We start from the raw sequence: 20,809 nt of genomic DNA on the forward strand, positions 1-20,809 counted from the left end.
AAAGCATTTACAAAACATAAAAAGACCATTAGGTCTAGACAATAATTTAATATCAATACAGATAGAAAATGTTTCTATAAAGGCGATATGTTGTATCATTATTTCCTCATTTATAAGGTTACATTGCATTAGACTGAAGTTTAGTGTTGCTTTTAGTGTGCAGGTACAGAGAGTATGAAATGCAGGTAGCTTCTAACCAGAGATGCTATATGCATTATTATTTACACAAAATGCTGGAGGGTACCATAGCAAATGCTATAGTAACTTTTTAGAAATATGAAATACAGTGTTTAATACATATGTAATCATACAAATGTATGTAAACATTCAGGCTATACATCTATAGTGAGTAGAGGAATGCAGTCCACATTTAGTAAGAGCTATTAATATATTAGGATATTAATAAATTTGTACCCACTGATCAGTAGAGGGAAGTGAACACAAGTCTGTAATGGACACCATAGAGGAATTCTAAATAATCTCAAATTCTTCTTTATTAGAAGTTATTATAAAAATAATATATATATATATATATATATATATATATATATATATATATATATATATATATATATATATATATATATATATATATAATAAGATAATTGTGTGTCCAGAAAGTCCTGGTAAAATATGTTAGTGATCATTAAAATTTTAAATAAAGGTAATTTAATGGATCACACTGTTCTTATGTTGAATGAAGATGTAATATTTATATATACATGAACAGTACTTTAATCCATCTGCTTTTTAAAAATAATATTATTTAAAGACCTTTTCAAATCTGTTGTTTTAGAATTTCTTTTATTTAATCATATATTTATTGTATATACACAATCCCATATATAATTCAATAAACCCCCCACCCCACACCCATCCCCCCCAAACACACACACACACACACGCACACAAAATAAATAAATAATAAAACAACTTGTGGTATGAATAATAAATTGATAGAGCTTTGTGCAGGATATATATGAATATTACTGCTGTCCACAAAAAAACATCTGCCTACATAGTAACATTTTTCCCCTGCAGTGATTATTTTTCCCCACTGCTTCTGTTTATATTATATACATATTTCTTTATGATTAGACAAATACCAATCTATGTTCATTGTGTAAAATATGACACAATTTGACTACATTTTGTTTCACATTGGGATTGTTTTTCCTTTTTTCTGTAAACTAACTATTTTGGACACATGTGATTTTGTTTGGACAGTAGCAAAATTAAATCCATAAAAACAATAACAGGTATGATTAAACATTATTATATAGTGTACATAAAACAGATGTATTGTTAGCATGCCAGCTTGAATACAGTAGTAGAGTTGGGAGTTGTCATAGAGTAATAGTCCAATAGTCCAAGTGCAAAGGATGCATCCAAGAGGAAATTAAAGTGAAGTAAGTGGAATACTTGTCCATGCATAGGTCGATGTAGTGTGAGTTAGCCTTCGCGATTACAGTTCAATTTGGCTATAATGAGTCATTGTCCACATGAGAGCACCTGTTCCGGTTTAGACATCTGTTGTTCATTGTAGCATCAGCCTGGCTTAGTTGTCTTATTCACAGACTGGCAGAGACAGAGAGAAAGAACAAGAAGAAATGTGTGAGAAATAAAAAATGTCTTGAGAAAAGATTAGCTATGCAGAGAATTGAGTGTGTATTTAAAGTTACCTTATATGAGGAATGCTGCATGAATGATATCTTGGTGTGAGAGACTTAGGGGAATACAGCACACTCTGGGTATGATGAATCCTCACCCAGACTACTGCACCACTTCCAGTTTAAGCATCTTCTATTGACTGGAGTCTCAACTTGGCTTAGCTGTCACACACTGGCAACGTTGTCTCTGAGAATGAGAAGGGACAAGAAGACATGTGTGAGCACTATTAAATGAAAACAATTTCTATGCTGAAAATTGTCTATATATTTGACTTACCTTATATGAAGAATGCTGCAACTGCATGGATGATATCTTGGTGTAAGATACTGAAGCTTTTGGGAATACAGCACAGTCTGGGTATTATGAATCATGGCCCATACTGTTGCACCACTTCCAGTTTATGCATTCTCTGTTGACTGGAGCCTCTACTTGGCTTAGTTGTCTCATTTTCAGACTGGCAAAGTTGTCTCTAAGAAAGAGAACGAACAAGAAGACCTGTGTGAGCACTATTAAATGTTGTGCGAAAACATTATCTATACAGAGAATTGTCTATATATTTGACTTACCTGATATGAAGAATGCTGCAACTGCATGGATGATATCTTGGTGTGAGATACTGAAACTTTGGTGAATACTGCACACTCTGGGTATGATGAATCTTTGTCCAGACTACTGCACCACCTTCAGTTTGAGCATTCTCTGTTGACTGGAGCCCCAACTTGGCTTAGTTGTGTCATTTTCAGACTGGCAACGCTGTCTCTGAGAATGAGAAGGGACAAGAAAATATGTATGAGAACTATTAAATGTCATGTGAAAAGACTTTCTATGCAGAGAGTTGGCTATGTATATCTAGTTACCTTTTATAAAGAATGCTGCAACTGCATAGATGTCGTCTTTGGTGCTTGGAGTCAGTGGACAGCTTTGTGACTGTTGCTGTAATGTTGGAGGTCTTGGATGATTTTTAACAAGTGCATATATATTACATAACATACATTTACATATTATAAACAAATAAAATTTTAAGACATGCATAATTTGTAATATTAAATATATCTTGCACAAAGCTCTATCTCAAAAAAATAAAATAAATAAAAACAAAATAGAGCTGAGGTGCCCTATAGTGATTGCCAGCAAATGATTTTTAGAAATCGACGCAGTACATGTAACAATATACACATTTTGTGTGTTCAAGCAACCCTCTGCAAGTTTTAGGGCAAACTACATAATTAAAGTAATATTAAGTACCATATTTTTCGCACTATAAGGCGCACTTACAAATCCAGTGCTCCTTATGTATGAATTTTACCATTCAAGTATTAAGAAGCAGTGAAGCCACTCTGCTGAATACAGCATTATACAGGAGTTTCAGTTTAGTTATCCAGCAGTATTAGCATTAGGTGCTAACTGCGGTAAACTTTAGCTTTTTGCCCGTTCAGAGGCGAGTATATTGGCCTGTAGCCAGAGCCTTTACAATGTTAAAACAAGCTACATGAGATGAAGAGGTAGGTAATATCTCCCTGGTTTAATAGAACACGCAGGGTTCCTGGGGAAGTCTGGAAATCTAAGCTTACTGTAAAAAAAAACAGAAGTGCTTTACTCACCCAAATAAACAGTTTTCAGGGGAGAATTGTGTGTAGAATAGCGTCCAGCACTTGTTTAACTTATCTGACTCTTCAGATTTTTTGCTGTTGTAAGAATTAGTTTTGTTTGGTTAGGTTAGTTGCTCTGAATTAGAAGGAAAACATGTTTTTTTTTTACACTGTTTCTTACCAGTGTCACATAATGCACCTTATAATCCGGTGCACCTTAATATTTGTTGAAAGTGCGCCTTATAGTGCGAAAAATACAGTATGCTGTAAACCAGTTAATAGGGCACCTCAGCTCTAGCCTATACCCACTTCCCACAGGGGCCGTCCAGCTTTTTGTCATACCCCTGTCTCCCCCACCCCCACCCCCCAGGTGGTGGACGAATCTTATGGGACTGCTCTCCATATACTAGTCATTACCTAACCTTTAATACGAGAAATTTAAGACAACACATTCATGATAGCTGAAATAAGTAGGCATTACAGAAACACATATACTCTCAATTGCAATGTCTTTAATATAGATATGATCAATTAAAGTGCCATTTTCAGTGGTTGCATCTTTCACAATTTGAGTGAAGCCATTATGCTGCATCATTTCACTCACTGTATTGGACACAAAAAGGTTTTCATTGAAGTCACCCATAATAATTTTTCCTCCTGCAAACGTGTCAATGACACTGATTACATTTGACAGCTTGTTAACAAATGCTTTTAAACTGTATGAAGGTGGTCTATACACAATTGCAGCTGTTGAGTTCAGGTGGGGAATAGTAAACTGCATGCACTCTATGTTCATACAGGGTAAATCAACAAAACTACAGTTGATCTGTGTTTTGTAATACACACCAACACCACCATGTTCTTTTTCTTGCAACTTAGCAAAGAGTTCCTCACTTTTGTCATATGAAACAGACCTTGGGCTGTTGCAGAATGAAAATCCACTTATTTGTAGATCATTTTCAGTATGACTTGACTGTATCCATGTTTCTGTCATGCAAATAATATCAGCTTCCATATACCTTTTGTCTTGTTTTATGTCTTCCAGGTGACATGACAACCCTTGAACATTGTGCAGAAGTACTTTACATGATAATGATGACAGATGTGTTTCTCTAAGTGGCTCCACAAATGCGGGCATAGTTTGCATGAAACTTTCTATATCAGGTTTTGCATAAATAGCTGTTTCCTTGAAATCTTCTATAATGAGACCTTCCAGAGAAGTCACACGACTTAATGCCACATATGCTTGTCCAGGTGCAAATATCTTTTTAAGTGACACAACAGCTTTATCCACAGTTAGACCTTGTACTTTGTGAATAGTGCAAGCCCAAGATAATTTCAGGGGAAACTGTCGTCGTATGCCACCACTTCTTGTGACTCTCTCTTCTTCTGGTTCAATTGGTGTAGCCTTTTCCAGTCCTGGTTTTAAGGAAGGCCGTTTTGCTCGTAAGCCTCTACCAGCTCTTTCATTGTCAAATGTCACATATACTTTTGATGGGAAATCTTCTCCAGGATTAAAATGTATATCACTAACTGTACCAAAAGCACCATTCACAAGTCCATCTGAAACATCAATGTTTTTAAGGAGCATGACTCTTGCATTAACTGCAATGTGAAGTGATCGTGAAAGACATGTCTTGCAAACATTGCTGTGGTGGCCCTTTACTTTTTGAAAGTGTCCAGTTTTCGGGTCTCTCTCATAATCTTGTGCTCGAATAACTATAGTATCTTTGCATGTCTTGTGAAGCATTTCTCTATTGTGGTCATCAACTTCATTATTTGTGGCATAAATATGCAAATTGGAAGTCATGTGTTCTTCACCAGTTTCACACTGTTTCAGCATACTTATATCTTTTTCCAGCAATGGATGAGACTTCTGTCGTTTCCTTAATCGATTGAGCAACTGTGCGAATTCCACATCTTTCTGTCTCATTATCTGACTCAACTCAGCCAAAGCAAAATGGTCTTGCCACAGATTCATTCCCACATGATCAGCATATAAAGCTTTACCCTTAACTGGATTGAGCTGATAAAAGTCTCCAACTGCGATGATAGAAACCTTTCCAAAAGGTGAATAATCTCCAGTTTGTTTGATCTGCCTCAGTCTGCCATGAACATATGCAAGGAGTTTGTGATCAACCATTGAAATTTCATCAATAATTAATATATCCAGGTTTCCCAACTTTGTTCTCAGAGAATTAATTTTCTCATCTCCCAGTGGTTGATATGGTAGCTTTACATCTGTACCAATAGCTAAAGAAGTATGTATTGTTGCAGCATTAATGTTATAAGCACTTACACCAGTTGGAGCTGTCAGTAACACACGTGTGTCATCAGGATTATTTGATAAGCGAGATAGGATACGATGTGCTTCATAATGTATTGCTTTAATCAGCATAGATTTCCCTACACCTCCAGGGCCTGATATAAACACATGAAAGGGTTCTGGAGTGTCACCACGTGCCTTTTGTAAACACCAGTGTCGGATTTTATAAAATATCTGGGACTGTGTCTCATTCATTGAACGTAGTAGAGCCATGGCTTCTTCCTTTGGCATGTTATGAGAATTATCCTGTAATGAATAGATTTCCTTGGGAAAAAGGTCAGGTATAATGTCATTGTTTTCAGTTATTTCTGGAGTTTCCTTCTGTTTCTGCTCAATGCATTCTAAACGTTCACGCTCAGTCTCTGGACAAAGTTGTGCCCATGCATCTTCCATTGGACCATGTGCATCTAGGTCTTCCTGAGCTTTGTCTATGGAGTCACTCTCTTTTTCAAACATGGCCATATTTGTGTCTACTGTGACTTTCACTGAGACAAGTTCATTATCAGAATATTTCACAGACCCAGTTTCATAAAACTCTTGATATGTCTGGAAAGTGGATGGTTTTAGTTGTGATTTGAGGTAGTGAGGCAAAAACAACTCTAAAATGCTTTCATGATATTTCTCTGGATTTTTTGTTGGTGAGAAACGGGCATATCGAATCACAGCAGCTTCTGTTCGTGACCTTTTCTTGGCAAATCCTGATCCTTTCAAAAGTTTGATGCTGTCACTGGATGAATGTTCCGATTTAGACAATATTCTATATTCTGATGCAAACCTTGCCAAACACATTTCTTCAAATTCCTTGCTTTTAGGTCTGTTCTTATATCTGTCAGAAATGCTATACATCCAAATATTGTCACCGTCATCATCGCCGCACTGAGCTTTCCTCTGTATGACATTTAGTGGAAGACTCATTCTGATTGTGTCACCAGTTGGAACAAATTGCACTTTGCGAGATGCCTGTTTTAATTTCATATTCGTAAGACGATACACACTTTCTTGAGCTGAAACTTCACGATTATGCAAGAAAACACTGCCAAGTTTGCGCATAGCTTGTTTAGCATCAAGATTGCCTTGCTCTGACGCTTCTTTTTGTGCATGTGACAACAACAGCCCCATTTCTCTCTCTGCTTTTGATATGTATGAGATGATATAAACAATACAGGAATATGCATCGACTACAAACTGTATGTCCATATTTGCATTCCATGCTTTCAGAAGATGTGTGTTATACTGATTCACCCAAACATCACATGGTTTCCTCTTCAACACAACACTGGTTTTCTTGGTCATTGTTTGATATGCTGCTTCAAAGATTTCTTGATTTATATCAAGGGAAGCAAATAAAGAGTCAACAGAGTCAAATGTGGCCTCAGTATTTAATAAAGCATTTCTGACTCCTTTTAATATTGTACTTGCTAATTCTACTTCCATCGTCTTTGTGGATTTGCTAGCTTTTTCATTTTCATCATTATTTTCATTTTTATGTTCTTCAGTCTTACATCGTGTAATAAATGTTCTGTTACTTGGAGGACGTGGAAAGTTAAATCTGCATGTCGTTCCCTTTTTTTTGCATGTTTTTGAGTGTCTCTTGCTGTGCATCTGAACTTGTGACACTATGTCATGCATTTCTCTGTCCTCATCTGAAGGCAATTCACATGTGACATACTGATTAATAAACTGACAAACACGCACATCATCATCTCTGTCTATCTGTGGAGCATCTTTTACCCAGAAAAGACAATGAGTGTGAGGTGAACCACGATTCTGGAACTCAACTCTCATGAAAAAATCAGTGATCTCTCCAATTGGTTTGGCTTCAGACATGATGACATCTTTAAGGAAACAGTGAAATCGATGGTCAAACATTCTAGCAGCAGTCACAGGGTTACTTTTCAGCAGGTGACATCTCTCTGACCAATCAAGCTCATCAGCTGATACATGTTTTCCTTCTTGTTTCAGGATTGTTTGCATGAGTTCTGGCCACCGGAGGTCAGCAGAGGAAAACGAAGCAAACCAGGTTGGAATTCCTAGTTGTCTGACCATTGCAAACAAATCTTTCTGCACGCTTTGCCAGAACACTGGAGTACCTCTGATAGGTTTTAAGAATTTATAGCCTTCATCAAAATGTAAAATGCGTCGTAAGGATTCATGGTTTGTCAACATTTCTGAAGTAACTTCTGATTTCTGTGTGGAATGTCCTTTTCTCAATGCGATTGATACATTTGATACAACCTGATTTAGGTCTGACAAATACTGGCCATAAAAGATAAAGTCCAAGTTTTTAGCAAATCTTCCATCTGCATTGAGTATTCTTGAGTTTAAATATTGACATAATGTCAGCCTTTCTGGTCTTGTCTCATGAAAAGTACCTGTGCCTTTAGGGAACAGAACTGGGAAGCATTTGGCCTCGTTTGACTCATCAGTTAATAGCCTGACTGGACTATTTCCTTCTGCAGGTGCTACAGACATGATTCCATCAAAATGCTGATCCAGAACCTCTTGTGCTACATCAACAGGTTGTAAACAAGTATCCATAAACATGCCATGCTGTTGTCGGTCAAGAAGAGTTTCATCAATGTTCTCATCCTCATTGGTATGCTCAGTGTGTTCCTCATTACCAGCTTGTTCACTTTGGTCATCACACTCATCTGCTTCTGCAGTGTTGCTCAGTGGATTAATCCAATCATTGTTGAATTTAACATCACTGTAGAATTTGTTATGGTTTTTGAGGTACATCAGTGCATTTTGAATTTTCTCTGGGTGGACAAATTCATACTTATAATGCCCCTTGTATGTCAACTTTCTTTTCAATTTCACACGGATCATGAGATCAGCATTTTCTGATCTTGGTAAAAGCTCAGCTGCATCAGCTACATTTGATGGCACACAGGTTATTGGGCCTACGACAGAGCTCTGTGATCCTTTTGGCAGTGGCACAATCTTCATGAATGGTATATGCATAGCAATCAAATGACATTCCAATGAATTTAATGTTTGCAATTCATGAGGGACTGGATCCAATGAAAGATTATTCACAACACTCTGTTCTGGCATTTTTGCATTACAAATCTTTCTGTGACAAGTATAACAAACCCAAAGAGAACCAGCTGGACCAGTTTTAATGGCACAATGTACATCACAGCTCTCATTGCAAATATGCAAATAATCCTCAGTGACACACCTTTCCGCTATACATGCAACTGCTGGATCTTTTTTCAAATATTCATGTTTTCGACATCGTATGACTTGGTGTTTGAACAGAGCTCTGTGACAAACCGCACACACGTATTCTGGACCTGTGCTTATTTTGTTTTTGAACTGTTCAATTACATACTCAATGTCTTTTCTTTTGTTTTTATTTGTGTGTCTTCTCTCTATGTTTTTGTTTTTCACAACCTGAGCAAATGAGCTGTCTGTTTTGTATTTTAAAATGGAAATCTGCTTTACATGCTCTCTGTGTTCCTCATCTGTTCTATATTTCATAACACTGTTCGTTTTTACAATTTCTCTGTGTTCCTCATCTGTTCTATATTTCATAACACTGTTCGTTTTTACAATTTCTCTGTGTTCCTCATCTGTTCTATATTTCATAACACTGTTCATTTTTACAATTTCTCTGTGTTCCTCATCTGTTCTATATTTCATAACACTGTTCGTTTTTACAATTTCTCTGTGTTCCTCATCTGTTCTATATTTCATAACACTGTTCGTTTTTACAATTTCTCTGTGTTCCTCATCTGTTCTATATTTCATAACACTGTTCGTTTTTACAATTTCTCTGTGTTCCTCATCTGTTCTATATTTCATAACACTGTTCGTTTTTACAATTTTTCTGTGTTCCTCATCTGTTCTATATTTCATAACACTGTTCGTTTTTACAATTTCTCTGTGTTCCTCATCTGTTCTATATTTCATAACACTGTTCGTTTTTACAATTTCTCTGTGTTCCTCATCTGTTCTATATTTCATAACACTGTTCGTTTTTACAATTTCTCTGTGTTCCTCATCTGTTCTATATTTCATAACACTGTTCGTTTTTACAATTTCTCTGTGTTCCTCATCTGTTCTATATTTCATAACACTGTTCATTTTTACAATTTCTCTGTGTTCCTCATCTGTTCTATATTTCATAACACTGTTCATTTTTACAATTTCTCTGTGTTCCTCATCTGTTCTATATTTCATAACACTGTTCATTTTTACAATTTCTCTGTGTTCCTCATCTGTTCTATATTTCATAACACTGTTCATTTTTACAATTTCTCTGTGTTCCTCATCTGTTCTATATTTCATAACACTGTTCATTTTTACAATTTCTCTGTGTTCCTCATCTGTTCTATATTTCATAACACTGTTCATTTTTACAATTTCTCTGTGTTCCTCATCTGTTCTATATTTCATAACACTGTTTGTTTTTACACTTTCTCTGTGTTCCTCATCCGTTTTATACCTCAGCACACTGGAACGTTTTTCATGTTCCCTACGTTCCTCGTCTGTATTGTATTTGATTATACGTGAAGCTTTTTTATATTCTCTGTATTCGTGATCTGTGGCATATTTACGTTTACTTGTTTTTTTAAGGTGATTCCTGTAATCTTCATTTTCAGAATATTTTTTGACACTTTCAGATTTTTTGTATTGCCTGTATTGGTCACTGCATGAATATTGCTCAACTGCTCTTTTTTTAACACAATTCCGAAAATCCTCATTTTCATGGTACTTTGTCAGAATTTTTCTAACTTTGTCCTCTTTGTTTTGTTCATTTGTTTCATACTGTCTTTTCATACTTTGAAGTTTGCGATGGCTTGATGCAGTTTCAGGTTGTAGGTTCCTGCAGAACGCTGAACACAGTCCAGAACACACACCATCTCTTACTTTCATGCAAATTACCACTTCATAATGGGACTGATTGCAGTGTTTCAGATAAATTCCAGACTGTTGATGGCTGCGAGCACCTGAGTCGTAGTGCGTACTGTACTTCAACCACTTACTGTTAGTGTATGTGAAAATATCTACTTCAAGTAGATCTGCAGCAGCTTGAATTTCAACCTCTGTGGCCCATGTTCCAGTATATTTTATTCTGCTGCTACTGATATAATCTGAAAGAGAGCTGTACCCTTGCCTGAGATGATTAACATACTGAGCCTCATTTTTTTCCATGTGTCTCACAACAGCACGTCTGATTTTTAAGTGCTCCGTTTCACTCCCACTGATTGAAAACGCCAGACATCGGAAGAAGCAGTTCCCGTCACCTGTTATCCTCTGCGTTTCACAGGGTTCTCCTACTGAAACCAGTTCACTCTGTTGTTTCTGTGGGGATTCACTGTACACAACATTGAGTTTCAGACACAGGTTTTTTTGTTGCTGAACTGTTATTGGACCATACTGAAAGCTTTCGCTTGGAGTCTCGCTCATAAACATGACATCAGAGTCACTTGTGAGAACCTGATTGGCTGAACTTGTCACATGTTTAGCTTTCCTTTCTGCTGTAACCTGCGGTTCACTATTTGCTTTCAGACGTTGAATTTTGCACACATGTTTAGCTTTTACAGCTTCACTATAGAGCAGCCTGTTGCTTACCCTGTCTTTCACAGTGTTCATTTTATCTGCAGCATCTTTCAGTTCATTCCTCACATTTACACCCTCAGTTACCTGCGTGTGTGCTTCAGAAGTCTGCTGCCCCATGTAATTTGAAACCACTACAACACCAGTTACTTCAAACGGCTCACCTTCTGCTTGCAATGACAGACCCAGGATTGTGACGTGGTTGAGAAGTGACTCCAAGTTAGCATAATAAGCTAGTAAGCTTTTACCTGAACCATCTACTGCACCGTGTGTGTTTCTCGCATGCGAGTCAATAATGACGTACCACGAGTCCTGTTTGATGATAGCACATGTATTGACTTTCACAGTAAACAGACAAGCATCAAACTGAGATAGCACTCTTACAATGGCTTCATCATGTGACATGTACACATTCTGCATATCTCCATATTCAGTAACACCAAACAGTCCTGTAAACATTTCATCACTGAAATTCAGTTCAAACCTATGACCATGTAGTGCATATTCTGTAGGCAAATCTTGTACAAAGAGGTATCCTGAAGCATCATGAATCCTGCCAGCATCTCTAATGTGAGTGTAGAACTGATCTCCATCAAGCAGGACTGCATCCAGGTCTTGTGTTGTCCATGTCAGCACATTCTTTATTCTACTAGTCATAACTGCAGTTACACTGTTAGCAACACACTGTTTATTACTGTTAATGCCAAACCGTGAGTGTGCTTGATGAAAAGAACCAGTCAGTCTCTGGGCCTGAGGATAAACAGCACAAACATGTGAAGACATACAATTTTGACTGGCAGAGAGATTGGTAGAGAGAGCTGCAGAGAGTTTTGCAGAGAGGTTGACTGAGACATTGCTTGAGACATTGCTTGAGACATTGCTTGAGACATTGCTTGAGACATTGCTTGAGACATTGCTTGTGACATTGCTTGTGACATTGCTTGTGACATTGCTTGTGACATTGCTTGTGACATTGCTTGTGACATTGCTTGAGAGATTGGCTTTTGGGTCAGTGTTAGAGCGTTTTTCATAATGGGGAAAAAGCGTAACCCCGTCAGTCAGGTCTTTTTTGTCAGGGGATGAAGACGTAACCCCGTCAGTCAGAGGTAAAGAAGTGTCAGCTGCTGCTTGGCCCACAGGTGGGCTGTGGCTTGCAGGAACAGAGTCAGTCAGATCTTTTTTGTCAGGGGATGAAGAAGTAACCCCGTCAGTCTTAGCCACAGCCCTGTCTGCCATCCTCTTCTTCGCAGCAGCTGACCTCCGGGATGCTTTGCTGGGCGGCATCTGCAAACAAAACAAACAAAAAACAGTATTATAATATACTATACATGTTGTATGTGGTATACCAATGTTTCACCACATTCATTACTAAAACTTCAAATTTAACCATATTGCAAAACATTACGCATCACTTCACAGCTTTAACCACTTACTCTAATGATACAACCCATTTATTCAGCTTGTGACATACTAGACTCAAAACTCATGGGTAATACAAAATATTGTACAGTTTATGTGTAAAATGTCCATAAGCTTATTAATTTTGATTCACTGAAATATGTCACATTCTGTGACTCTTATCATGCAGAGTACATTCATCTAAACGAGCTAAGATGTTGATTGTTTAATTTTTTATAAGATTTAATTTATGTTAATTACGAAAGTTAACCATGTTATAATCAGTTCCAATGTGTACATTAATTTAAACTGCATTTGCATAATATTATTATATTCTAATTATAAGTGTAAATAGATTTTAAACTGAAAATAATAATTACAGTTATTTATTTTTTAGACAATATTTCATCCAAAGAAAAATAGTTATGAAGTGTCTACTCATTAATAAAATATTACATACACAAGAAATAAGAATAAAAACATTGTAGTATGATCATTTTGACAGTACATAACATTTTGTTTCCTGTTTTAATGTAAACACTGTATATTATAAGTTCATTGTTCTTTTTAAGTGCAATTGTATTATACTATTCTAATTATCAGTGGTGTAAACGGATCTTAAACTAACATTACATTTATTACATTTATTTATTTGAGACATTCCTATGTATTTATTCCAAACAAAAAAAGTTATTATGAAGTGTCCACTCATGAGTAAATTTGTACACATACAACAAACACTAAATAATTTGTGTGGTGTGATAATTTTGATACTATATAACAAAAACCAGATTCATTTCTACTTTACTGCTTTCAAGTAAACACTGTATATTTTAGTTTTTGTTCATATAACAGGCTTTAACTAACACATCCTTCTAGCTCCTTCTTTGGCACAGAAGTACACAAGTTGAAATTGTGTCAACCTCACCACTCATCAGCTGTTGTAAGTCCTCCAGTACTGCACATGAAGCATTGCCATAAATAAATCCAACTACAGATTATATTTATTTTACTACTACTATGTAATGAAAGCACTACATTTTGTGTACAAGTGACAACAGGTTTCACAATGATTTGTATCACACACACCACACGTTCCACTAGAATCCTAGTTCCAAAAATGGTGTATAAATTTGTGGAACAAACTCTAAAAATCCCTGTCTGACTGGAACAAGATTGATGGTAAATGCTGTATGCTGGTGATCTCAATTAATCTGACAGTTTTTCATTTTACACTAAGTTAAATAACCATCAACCCAGAGAATACAGCAACATTTGTGTTCATCAGTGGACAACACAACTGTATATTTTCATCCAATAATTGCTATACATAAAACCTAGTCAACACAAATTCAGTTTAATTGGTTACATGTAGCAACCAATTCACTAAACCAGCTTTGTTGACTACATAACTAAATTATCAATTATTGATGAGACAAATGTTGTGTGTGTTCTATGTTTGGTGTTGTTTTACTTTAAATTCTTAACTTCATGTATTGTCTCTGCTACAGGTGTTGTAAATTTCGCAATAGCATTTCTGCTGTTGCTTATTTGCTAATCCCACAACACAAACATCTTGCTGGGTTCTGTCAAGGAACATGCAGTGATGCACATGCATGTCAGCATGTGTTTCATTTTATCAGTGATTTTTGATGCCAATATTGTGTGTACATGCCACACCCAAATGCCACACTTCACAACCAAAATATTTGCTTGTACATATAATTCCCTACAAAGTTGAGATTACATATTAAAAACAAACCTTCGACAACTGTTTCCTCTCCAATACTCCTTTTCACCAGTAGGGAGTTTCCGAAAACACAAAGAGAATGGAGTTAGTGACAAGATTGGAAACCTACACATTTTGATAACCGTACACAGTTTGTAAAAGTTGCAATACACATCAGACAATATTTAATTAAGTATTTCCCTACAATGCTTCTTATATTACTTAAAAGGTACATTTCAAGACCGTGTGTTTCCATTCTTACTGTAACATTTTTATTAATGATTTAATATGTATCAAAATATACCAATTTCTGTTTAAATTCAACCATTTTCAACACTTGTATACACAAATATAATTGTTAATTCCAATGAAATGTCCTCACTCACACCTAGTTGACTTGGGTTCAAGTTTTCTTCTTATAAAAAGAATTACTGATAATTTAATGTGAATTAGTTAGCCCCACAGCTCCAAACTAAAACACAAATTACACATGCCAAATAAACATAATAAAGTAAACAACTATGTTGCTTATTAATAGGCCTAGACAATTTGAATATTATAATATATTTTAACATACAACCAACTAGCATTAATTAAATATTTCATCAATAACTCATCATATGATATCTGAACACCATGTATGAAACCCTATACAAACTGTAACCTGTGAAAACACCACTTGTGCAAAGCTTTTAATAATTAGCCAAGCTGAAAACACGGTATAACACTGCCACCTAGTGTTCACATTAATTTTCTACTGTCAGTTTATTAGTCAATGACCTGCCCAAATGAGGTTATTTACACAAATAAATCTGCATTATGCTTTCAGAAAACCCAGCTAAAGACCATTACTTCCTGGTAATTGGTTTTAGATGGTCACGGAAATCAAAAAGCTAATAATCCATGCTGATTCACCAGGCTAGCTAAATCAGCATAGTATAAAAAAAAATCTTCTGGACAGACACACACACACACACACACATTATATATATATATATATTCATAAAAATACAGTCAATTTTATATTACCAGATACAAATGTAAAATACTATAAATAAACAGAGAAACTCATTTAGGTTTGCCGAATTCACCCCACAGGGTATTTTAATCTTTACATATGATTCACTGACATAACGATTCTTCCACAGTCGGAATCTCTTTATAGATATCCAGATTTAGCACCAAGTGTCAGTTTTCTAGCTATCTATGTTAAGCTAAGCTAGTTTACCTAACATCCGATACTATGCTGTGTTTAGGTTTAAATGTTTTACAAGAGAAATTAGGGAAATAAATAACCAGTGGGAGTTCTGAAAATGTTTATCCACGTGTATGAATGCAGTAAAGCGATAGTTAATGCTTTTTGCTAGCTAGTGCTAATCGCTAAGCTAAAGTTAGTCAGTTAGTACATGCACTGCTAACACAGCGTGAAGACTTTAAGAGACAACGAAGTTGAAGTTAGCGTCTTATTAGCCAGTGTCTTATTCCGATTTTCCGGTCCACCTTAAAACGTCGAAATAACAAATATTCGCCAGTAGAGAGCAGAGTTGAGCCAAGCAAAACGAATTTGGCATTTAGGGCATAAACATTGAGAATACATTGCCTGTTCTGGGTATTTCCAGTTGCCCTAACTCCAGATTATCAAATAGTCAGTTGAATTTGACACCACATTATGAAAATAGAACTATTCTATGTATAGACTAAAGAGATAAAAATATTACTGTGCAGCTTTTTTATTATGACCCTCTGAACTTGGCATTTGAGTAGATGTCAGTAGAATAAGTAGTCTGTTCTGCATATTCCCAGTTGCATTAACTCCAGATTATCAAATAGTCTGTTGAATTCGACACCACATTATGAAAACATACCTATTATACTGTAAACAGCTTTAATAACTAAAAATATTACTGTACAGTTTTTATTATGACCCTCTGAACTTGGCATTTCAGAAGATTAAAGGAGAATAAATTGCCTGTTCTGCATATTTCCAGTTACCCTAACTCCAGATTGTCAAATAGTCTGTCCAACTCGACACCACATTATGAAAACATACCTATTAGACTGTGGTTAGCCTTAATGAATAAAAATATTACTGTACCGTTTTTTTTATTATGACCCTCTGAACTTGGCATTTAAGAAGATGTCAGTTGAATGAATTGCCTGTTCTGCATATTCCCAGATGTCCTAAATCCAGATTGTGAAATAGTCTGTTAAATTTGACACACAATTATGAAAATATACCTTTTAGCCTGTGATTTGCCTTAATAACTAAAAATATTACTGTACAGTTTTTTTTTATTATGACCCTCTGAACTTGGCATTTGTGAAGATTAAAGGAGAATAAATTGCCTGTTCTGCATATTTTCAGTCACCCTAACTCCAGATTATCAAATAGTCTGTTGAATTCAACACCACATTATGAAAATAGAACTATTATTCTTTGAATAGCCTAAAGAGATAAAAATATTACTGTACATTTGTTTTATTATGACCCAATGAACTTGGCATTTGAGAAGATTAATGGAGAATAAATTGCCTGTTCTGCATATTTCCAGTTGCCCTAACTCCAGATTACCAAATATTCTGTTGAATTCGACACCAATTTATGAAAATAGAACTATTAGTCTGTGAATAGCCTAAAGAACTAGAAATATTACTGTACCTTTTTATTATGACTCTCTGATCTTAGCACTTAAAACAATATTGAAGTAGAATAAATTGCCTGTTCTACATGTTTCTAGTTGCTCTTATTCCACATTATCAGTCCGTTAAAATGCATGCTTATTTCTCACCTCTATATAACTATATTTCATGCAAGTGAAAACTGAAAAAATAATATATTTCAGGCTTCAAACAAAGATATGAAATTGTAATTTTTTTGTGAAGAATCAACAACAAGTGGGACACAATTGTGAAGTGGAATGAAAATTACTGGCTATTTTAAACTTTTGTAGAAATAAATAACTGAAAGGTGAAGCGTGCAACATTTTTCAGCCCCTTTACTTTTAGTGCAGCAAACTACAAGACCAAGGAACAAACCAGGCAGGTCTGAGATACTGTAGTGGAGACGTTTAAAGCTGAATTTGAATACAAAAAGATTTCCCAAGCTTTAAACAAACTCAATGAGCACTGTGCAAGGGATCATATTGAAATGGAATGAGTATCAGACCACTGCAAATCTACCAAAATGGAACTTTTTGGCCAAAATGCGAAATAAGCGTAAAAGCGAATATTGAATATTGATGTCATTTCTTTGTGCATACTCAAACTTTTTTGGTCTAAAATTAAAAATGTCACATAGTTTTAGTGATAAGTAAGAATACAATATACAATTACTCATAGTGTAGCTTACCAAAGCACTAAAAAGTGTGAAATATTTTGAAAGTTGTCTATAACACCTTTTTTTTGTGCATGCTTCGCAGAGTACTTTGTGCGTGGTAGTATTACAATGCTAACAATTTTGTAATAGGTAAGGATTCAAATATGACACACACTTGCATGAAATATTGTTATATAGAAGTGGGAAATAAGCTTGAATTTCAAAAACAAACTGATAATGTGAAGTAAGATCAACTGGAAATATGCAGAACAGTCTGTTCATTGTCAATGAATGTTCTCAAATCCAGAGTTCAGAGGGTCATAATATAAAATGGTACAGTAATATTTCTAGTTCTTTAGGCAATTCACAGTATAATAGTTATATTGTCATAATGTTGTCTCAAATTCAACAGACTATTTGATAATCTGGAGTCCCCTAGGTAAAAAGGAATCATGCAAAACAGGCCATTTGTTCTTATTCAATATTGCTTAAGTGCTAAGTTCAGTGTCATAACAAAAACATTGTACAGTAATATTTCTAGTTCTTTAAGCTATTCATAGTCTAAATATTCTATTTTGATAGTTTTGTGTCAAATTCAACAGACTATTAAACAATCTGGATTTAGGGCAACTGGAATTATGCAGAACAGGCAATTTATTCAACTGACATCTTAAATGCCAAGTTCAGAGGGTCATAATAAAAAAAACGGTACAGTAATATTTTTATAATTTTTAGGCTATACACAGTCTATTAGTTCTATTTTCATAATGTGGTGTCAAATTCAACAGACTATTTTTTTTAATCTGGAGTTAGGGCAACTGGAAATATGCAGAACAGGCAATTGATTCTACTGACATCTTCTGAAATGCCAGTTCAGATGGTCATAATAAAAAAACTTTACAGTAATACTTTTTAGCTCTTTAGGCTAATCACAGTCTAATAGGTATGTTTTCATGATTTTGTGTCAAATTTAACAGACTATTTGAGAATCTGGATTTAGGACATCTGGAAATATGCAGAACAGGCAATTTATTCTACTGACATCTTCTCAAATGCCAAGTTCAGAGGGTCATAATAAAAAAAAACTGTACAGTAATATTTTTTATATTTTTAGGCTATTCACAGTCTATTAGTTCTATTTTCATAATGTGCTGTCAAATTCAACAGACTATTTTTAATCTGGAGTTAGGGCAACTGGAAATATGCAGAACAGGCAATTTATTCTTCTTTAATCTTCTCAAATGCCAAATTCAGAGGGTCATAATAAAAAAAACTGTACATTAATATTTTCAGTTATTGAAGCTCCTCACAGTTTAATAGGTACATTTTCATAATGTGGTGTTGGATTCAGTAGACTATTTAACAATCTGGATTTAGGGCATCTGGGAATATGCAGAAAAGGCCATTTATTCTTCTTTAATCTTCTCAAATGCCAAGTTCAGAGTGTCATAATAAAAAAAAACTATACAGTAATATTTTTATCTCTTTAGGCTATTCACAGTATAATAGTTCTATTTTCATAATGTAGTGTCGAGTTCAACAGAATATTTAACAATCTGGATTTAAGTCATCTGGAAATATGGAAAACAGGCAATTTATTCTTCTCAAATGCCAAGTTCAGAGGGTCATAATAAAAAAAACTGTACAGTAATATTTTTAGTTATTTAGGCTCCTCACAGTCTAATAGGTATATTTTCATAATTTTGTGTCACATTCAACAGACTATTTGACAATCTGGAGTTAGGGCATCTGGGAATATGCAGAACAGGCCATTTATTCTCCTTTACTCTTCTCAAATGCCAAGTTCAGAGGGGTCATAATAAAAAAAACTGTACAGTAATATTTTTGTATTTTTAGGCAATTCACAGTCTATTAGTTCTATTTTCATAATGTGGTGTCAGAGTCAACAGACTATTTTTTAATCTGGAGTTAGGGAAACTGGAAATACCCAGAACAGGCAATCTATTGTAAATGTTTATGCCAAACTCGTTTTGCTCGGCTCAACCCTGCTCTCTACTGGTGAATAATTGGTACTTCGACTTTTTAAGGTGGACCGGAAAATCTGAATAAGACACTGGCAAATAAAACGCCAACTTCAGCTTAGTTAAGAGACAGTAGATGAATTCTGTTGACTTTCATACATTATGTTGGTTGAATGCATGTGCTTTAATAGTTCCTAGCTACATAGTTAACTAATTAACTACCTACCCAAGACATGAAAGACGACTGCTAACACGACAGTTTGCGTGTAAATAACTTAATATGACTGGGAATTCGATTAGCATTTAATTGACTAGATAGCCAGCTCACGACCTAATTAGTCACACGTGCTATTTTTAATATTCATCTGCTTAAACCGCCTCAACAAATGTTAATTTAAGCAGCTACACAAATTTTACATTATTTTACCACTACACCCATTTTATATCGCAGTTTAAAACTACCTCAATGCATTTAGCTAACACAATTCAGCTTTAAAATGGCAAGGTGCGTCTTACCTCATGTACAGGAACTTACCACTGAAGAGTCTGCAGGATAAGTGAAGCATGTGACCAGCCGCGGAGCTCAGTGATTTCAATATAAAAGTCCTCAATCCCTGTTCTTCAATAGTTATGCCTAAATGTACATTTAACCATAAATGCCATCCTGTATTTTGCATTCCATGGACTGTGACTTAATGCTAGTCCACAAACAAAGTATGGCACTATAAAGTGCTTTGTGTGTGTATATACATATATACTCAATTTTCTACTTACATCATGTTTTCATTGTATTCATACTGCTATCCTTAACACCAATGTATACAAATTTACAGATTTGTATAAATGTATAAAATATATGTAACTCAATATATAATTCATACAATCTGTACTGATGCAGCAAGGTTTGTATATTGGTGCATACAAATTGACATTTTCAGACAGTAGATGCCTGTCTCATTTTACTTGTTAGGGGGGAAACTGGCTCTAAATAGATTGCTTCAACTTGTGATGCCTACAAACACAAGGAGCGATGCTGCAATCTGGAGATTTTGTAAATACAAAATAAACCAATAAACAATGATCTAATTGTAAATGTATATTTATTATTATTATTATTAGGGGTTCGAGCACACAGTGCTAGAAACCCTATTGTCATTGTTCTGATTATTATTATTATTATTAGGGGTTCGAGCACGTAGTGCTAGAAACCCTATTGTAATTGTTCTGATT

General features: G+C 35.2%; 1 protein-coding gene and 1 long non-coding RNA gene across 2 annotated transcripts; both read right to left on the reverse strand.

Annotated features, from left to right (window-relative positions):
- Positions 1-1,221: 1,221 nt before the first annotated feature.
- On the reverse strand, positions 1,222-2,481 carry LOC125781109 (uncharacterized). The gene is made up of 4 exons (XR_007424254.1): positions 2,238-2,481; positions 1,948-2,140; positions 1,683-1,857; positions 1,222-1,578 (listed from the first exon to the last, which is right to left on the reverse strand). It is a non-coding gene; the product is annotated as an uncharacterized LOC125781109 (long non-coding RNA).
- A 1,163-nt stretch (positions 2,482-3,644) lies between these two features.
- On the reverse strand, positions 3,645-20,146 carry LOC111190046 (uncharacterized). The gene is made up of 4 exons (XM_049463632.1): positions 20,096-20,146; positions 14,315-14,343; positions 10,040-12,438; positions 3,645-9,061 (listed from the first exon to the last, which is right to left on the reverse strand). The coding sequence occupies exons 3-4, from the start codon at positions 12,436-12,438 to the stop codon at positions 3,685-3,687; spliced, it is 7,776 nt and encodes a 2,591-aa protein (XP_049319589.1). The 5' UTR covers positions 14,315-14,343; positions 20,096-20,146; the 3' UTR covers positions 3,645-3,684.
- Between the last annotated feature and the right edge of the window lie 663 nt (positions 20,147-20,809).

The sequence above is a fragment of the Astyanax mexicanus genome, chromosome 14, assembly GCF_023375975.1.
Source record: "Astyanax mexicanus isolate ESR-SI-001 chromosome 14, AstMex3_surface, whole genome shotgun sequence".
NCBI classification, from domain to species: domain Eukaryota; kingdom Metazoa; phylum Chordata; class Actinopteri; order Characiformes; family Acestrorhamphidae; genus Astyanax; species Astyanax mexicanus.

Coding starts and splice junctions, on each gene's coding strand:
- LOC111190046 (XM_049463632.1), bottom strand. CDS start 12,438: ATGCCGCCCAGCAAAGCATCCCGGAGGTCAGCTGCTGCGAAGAAGAGG. Junction 9,062..10,039: donor AAACGTTCCAGTGTGCTGAG/GTATAAAACGGA, acceptor TATGAAATATAG/AACAGATGAGGAACACAGAG.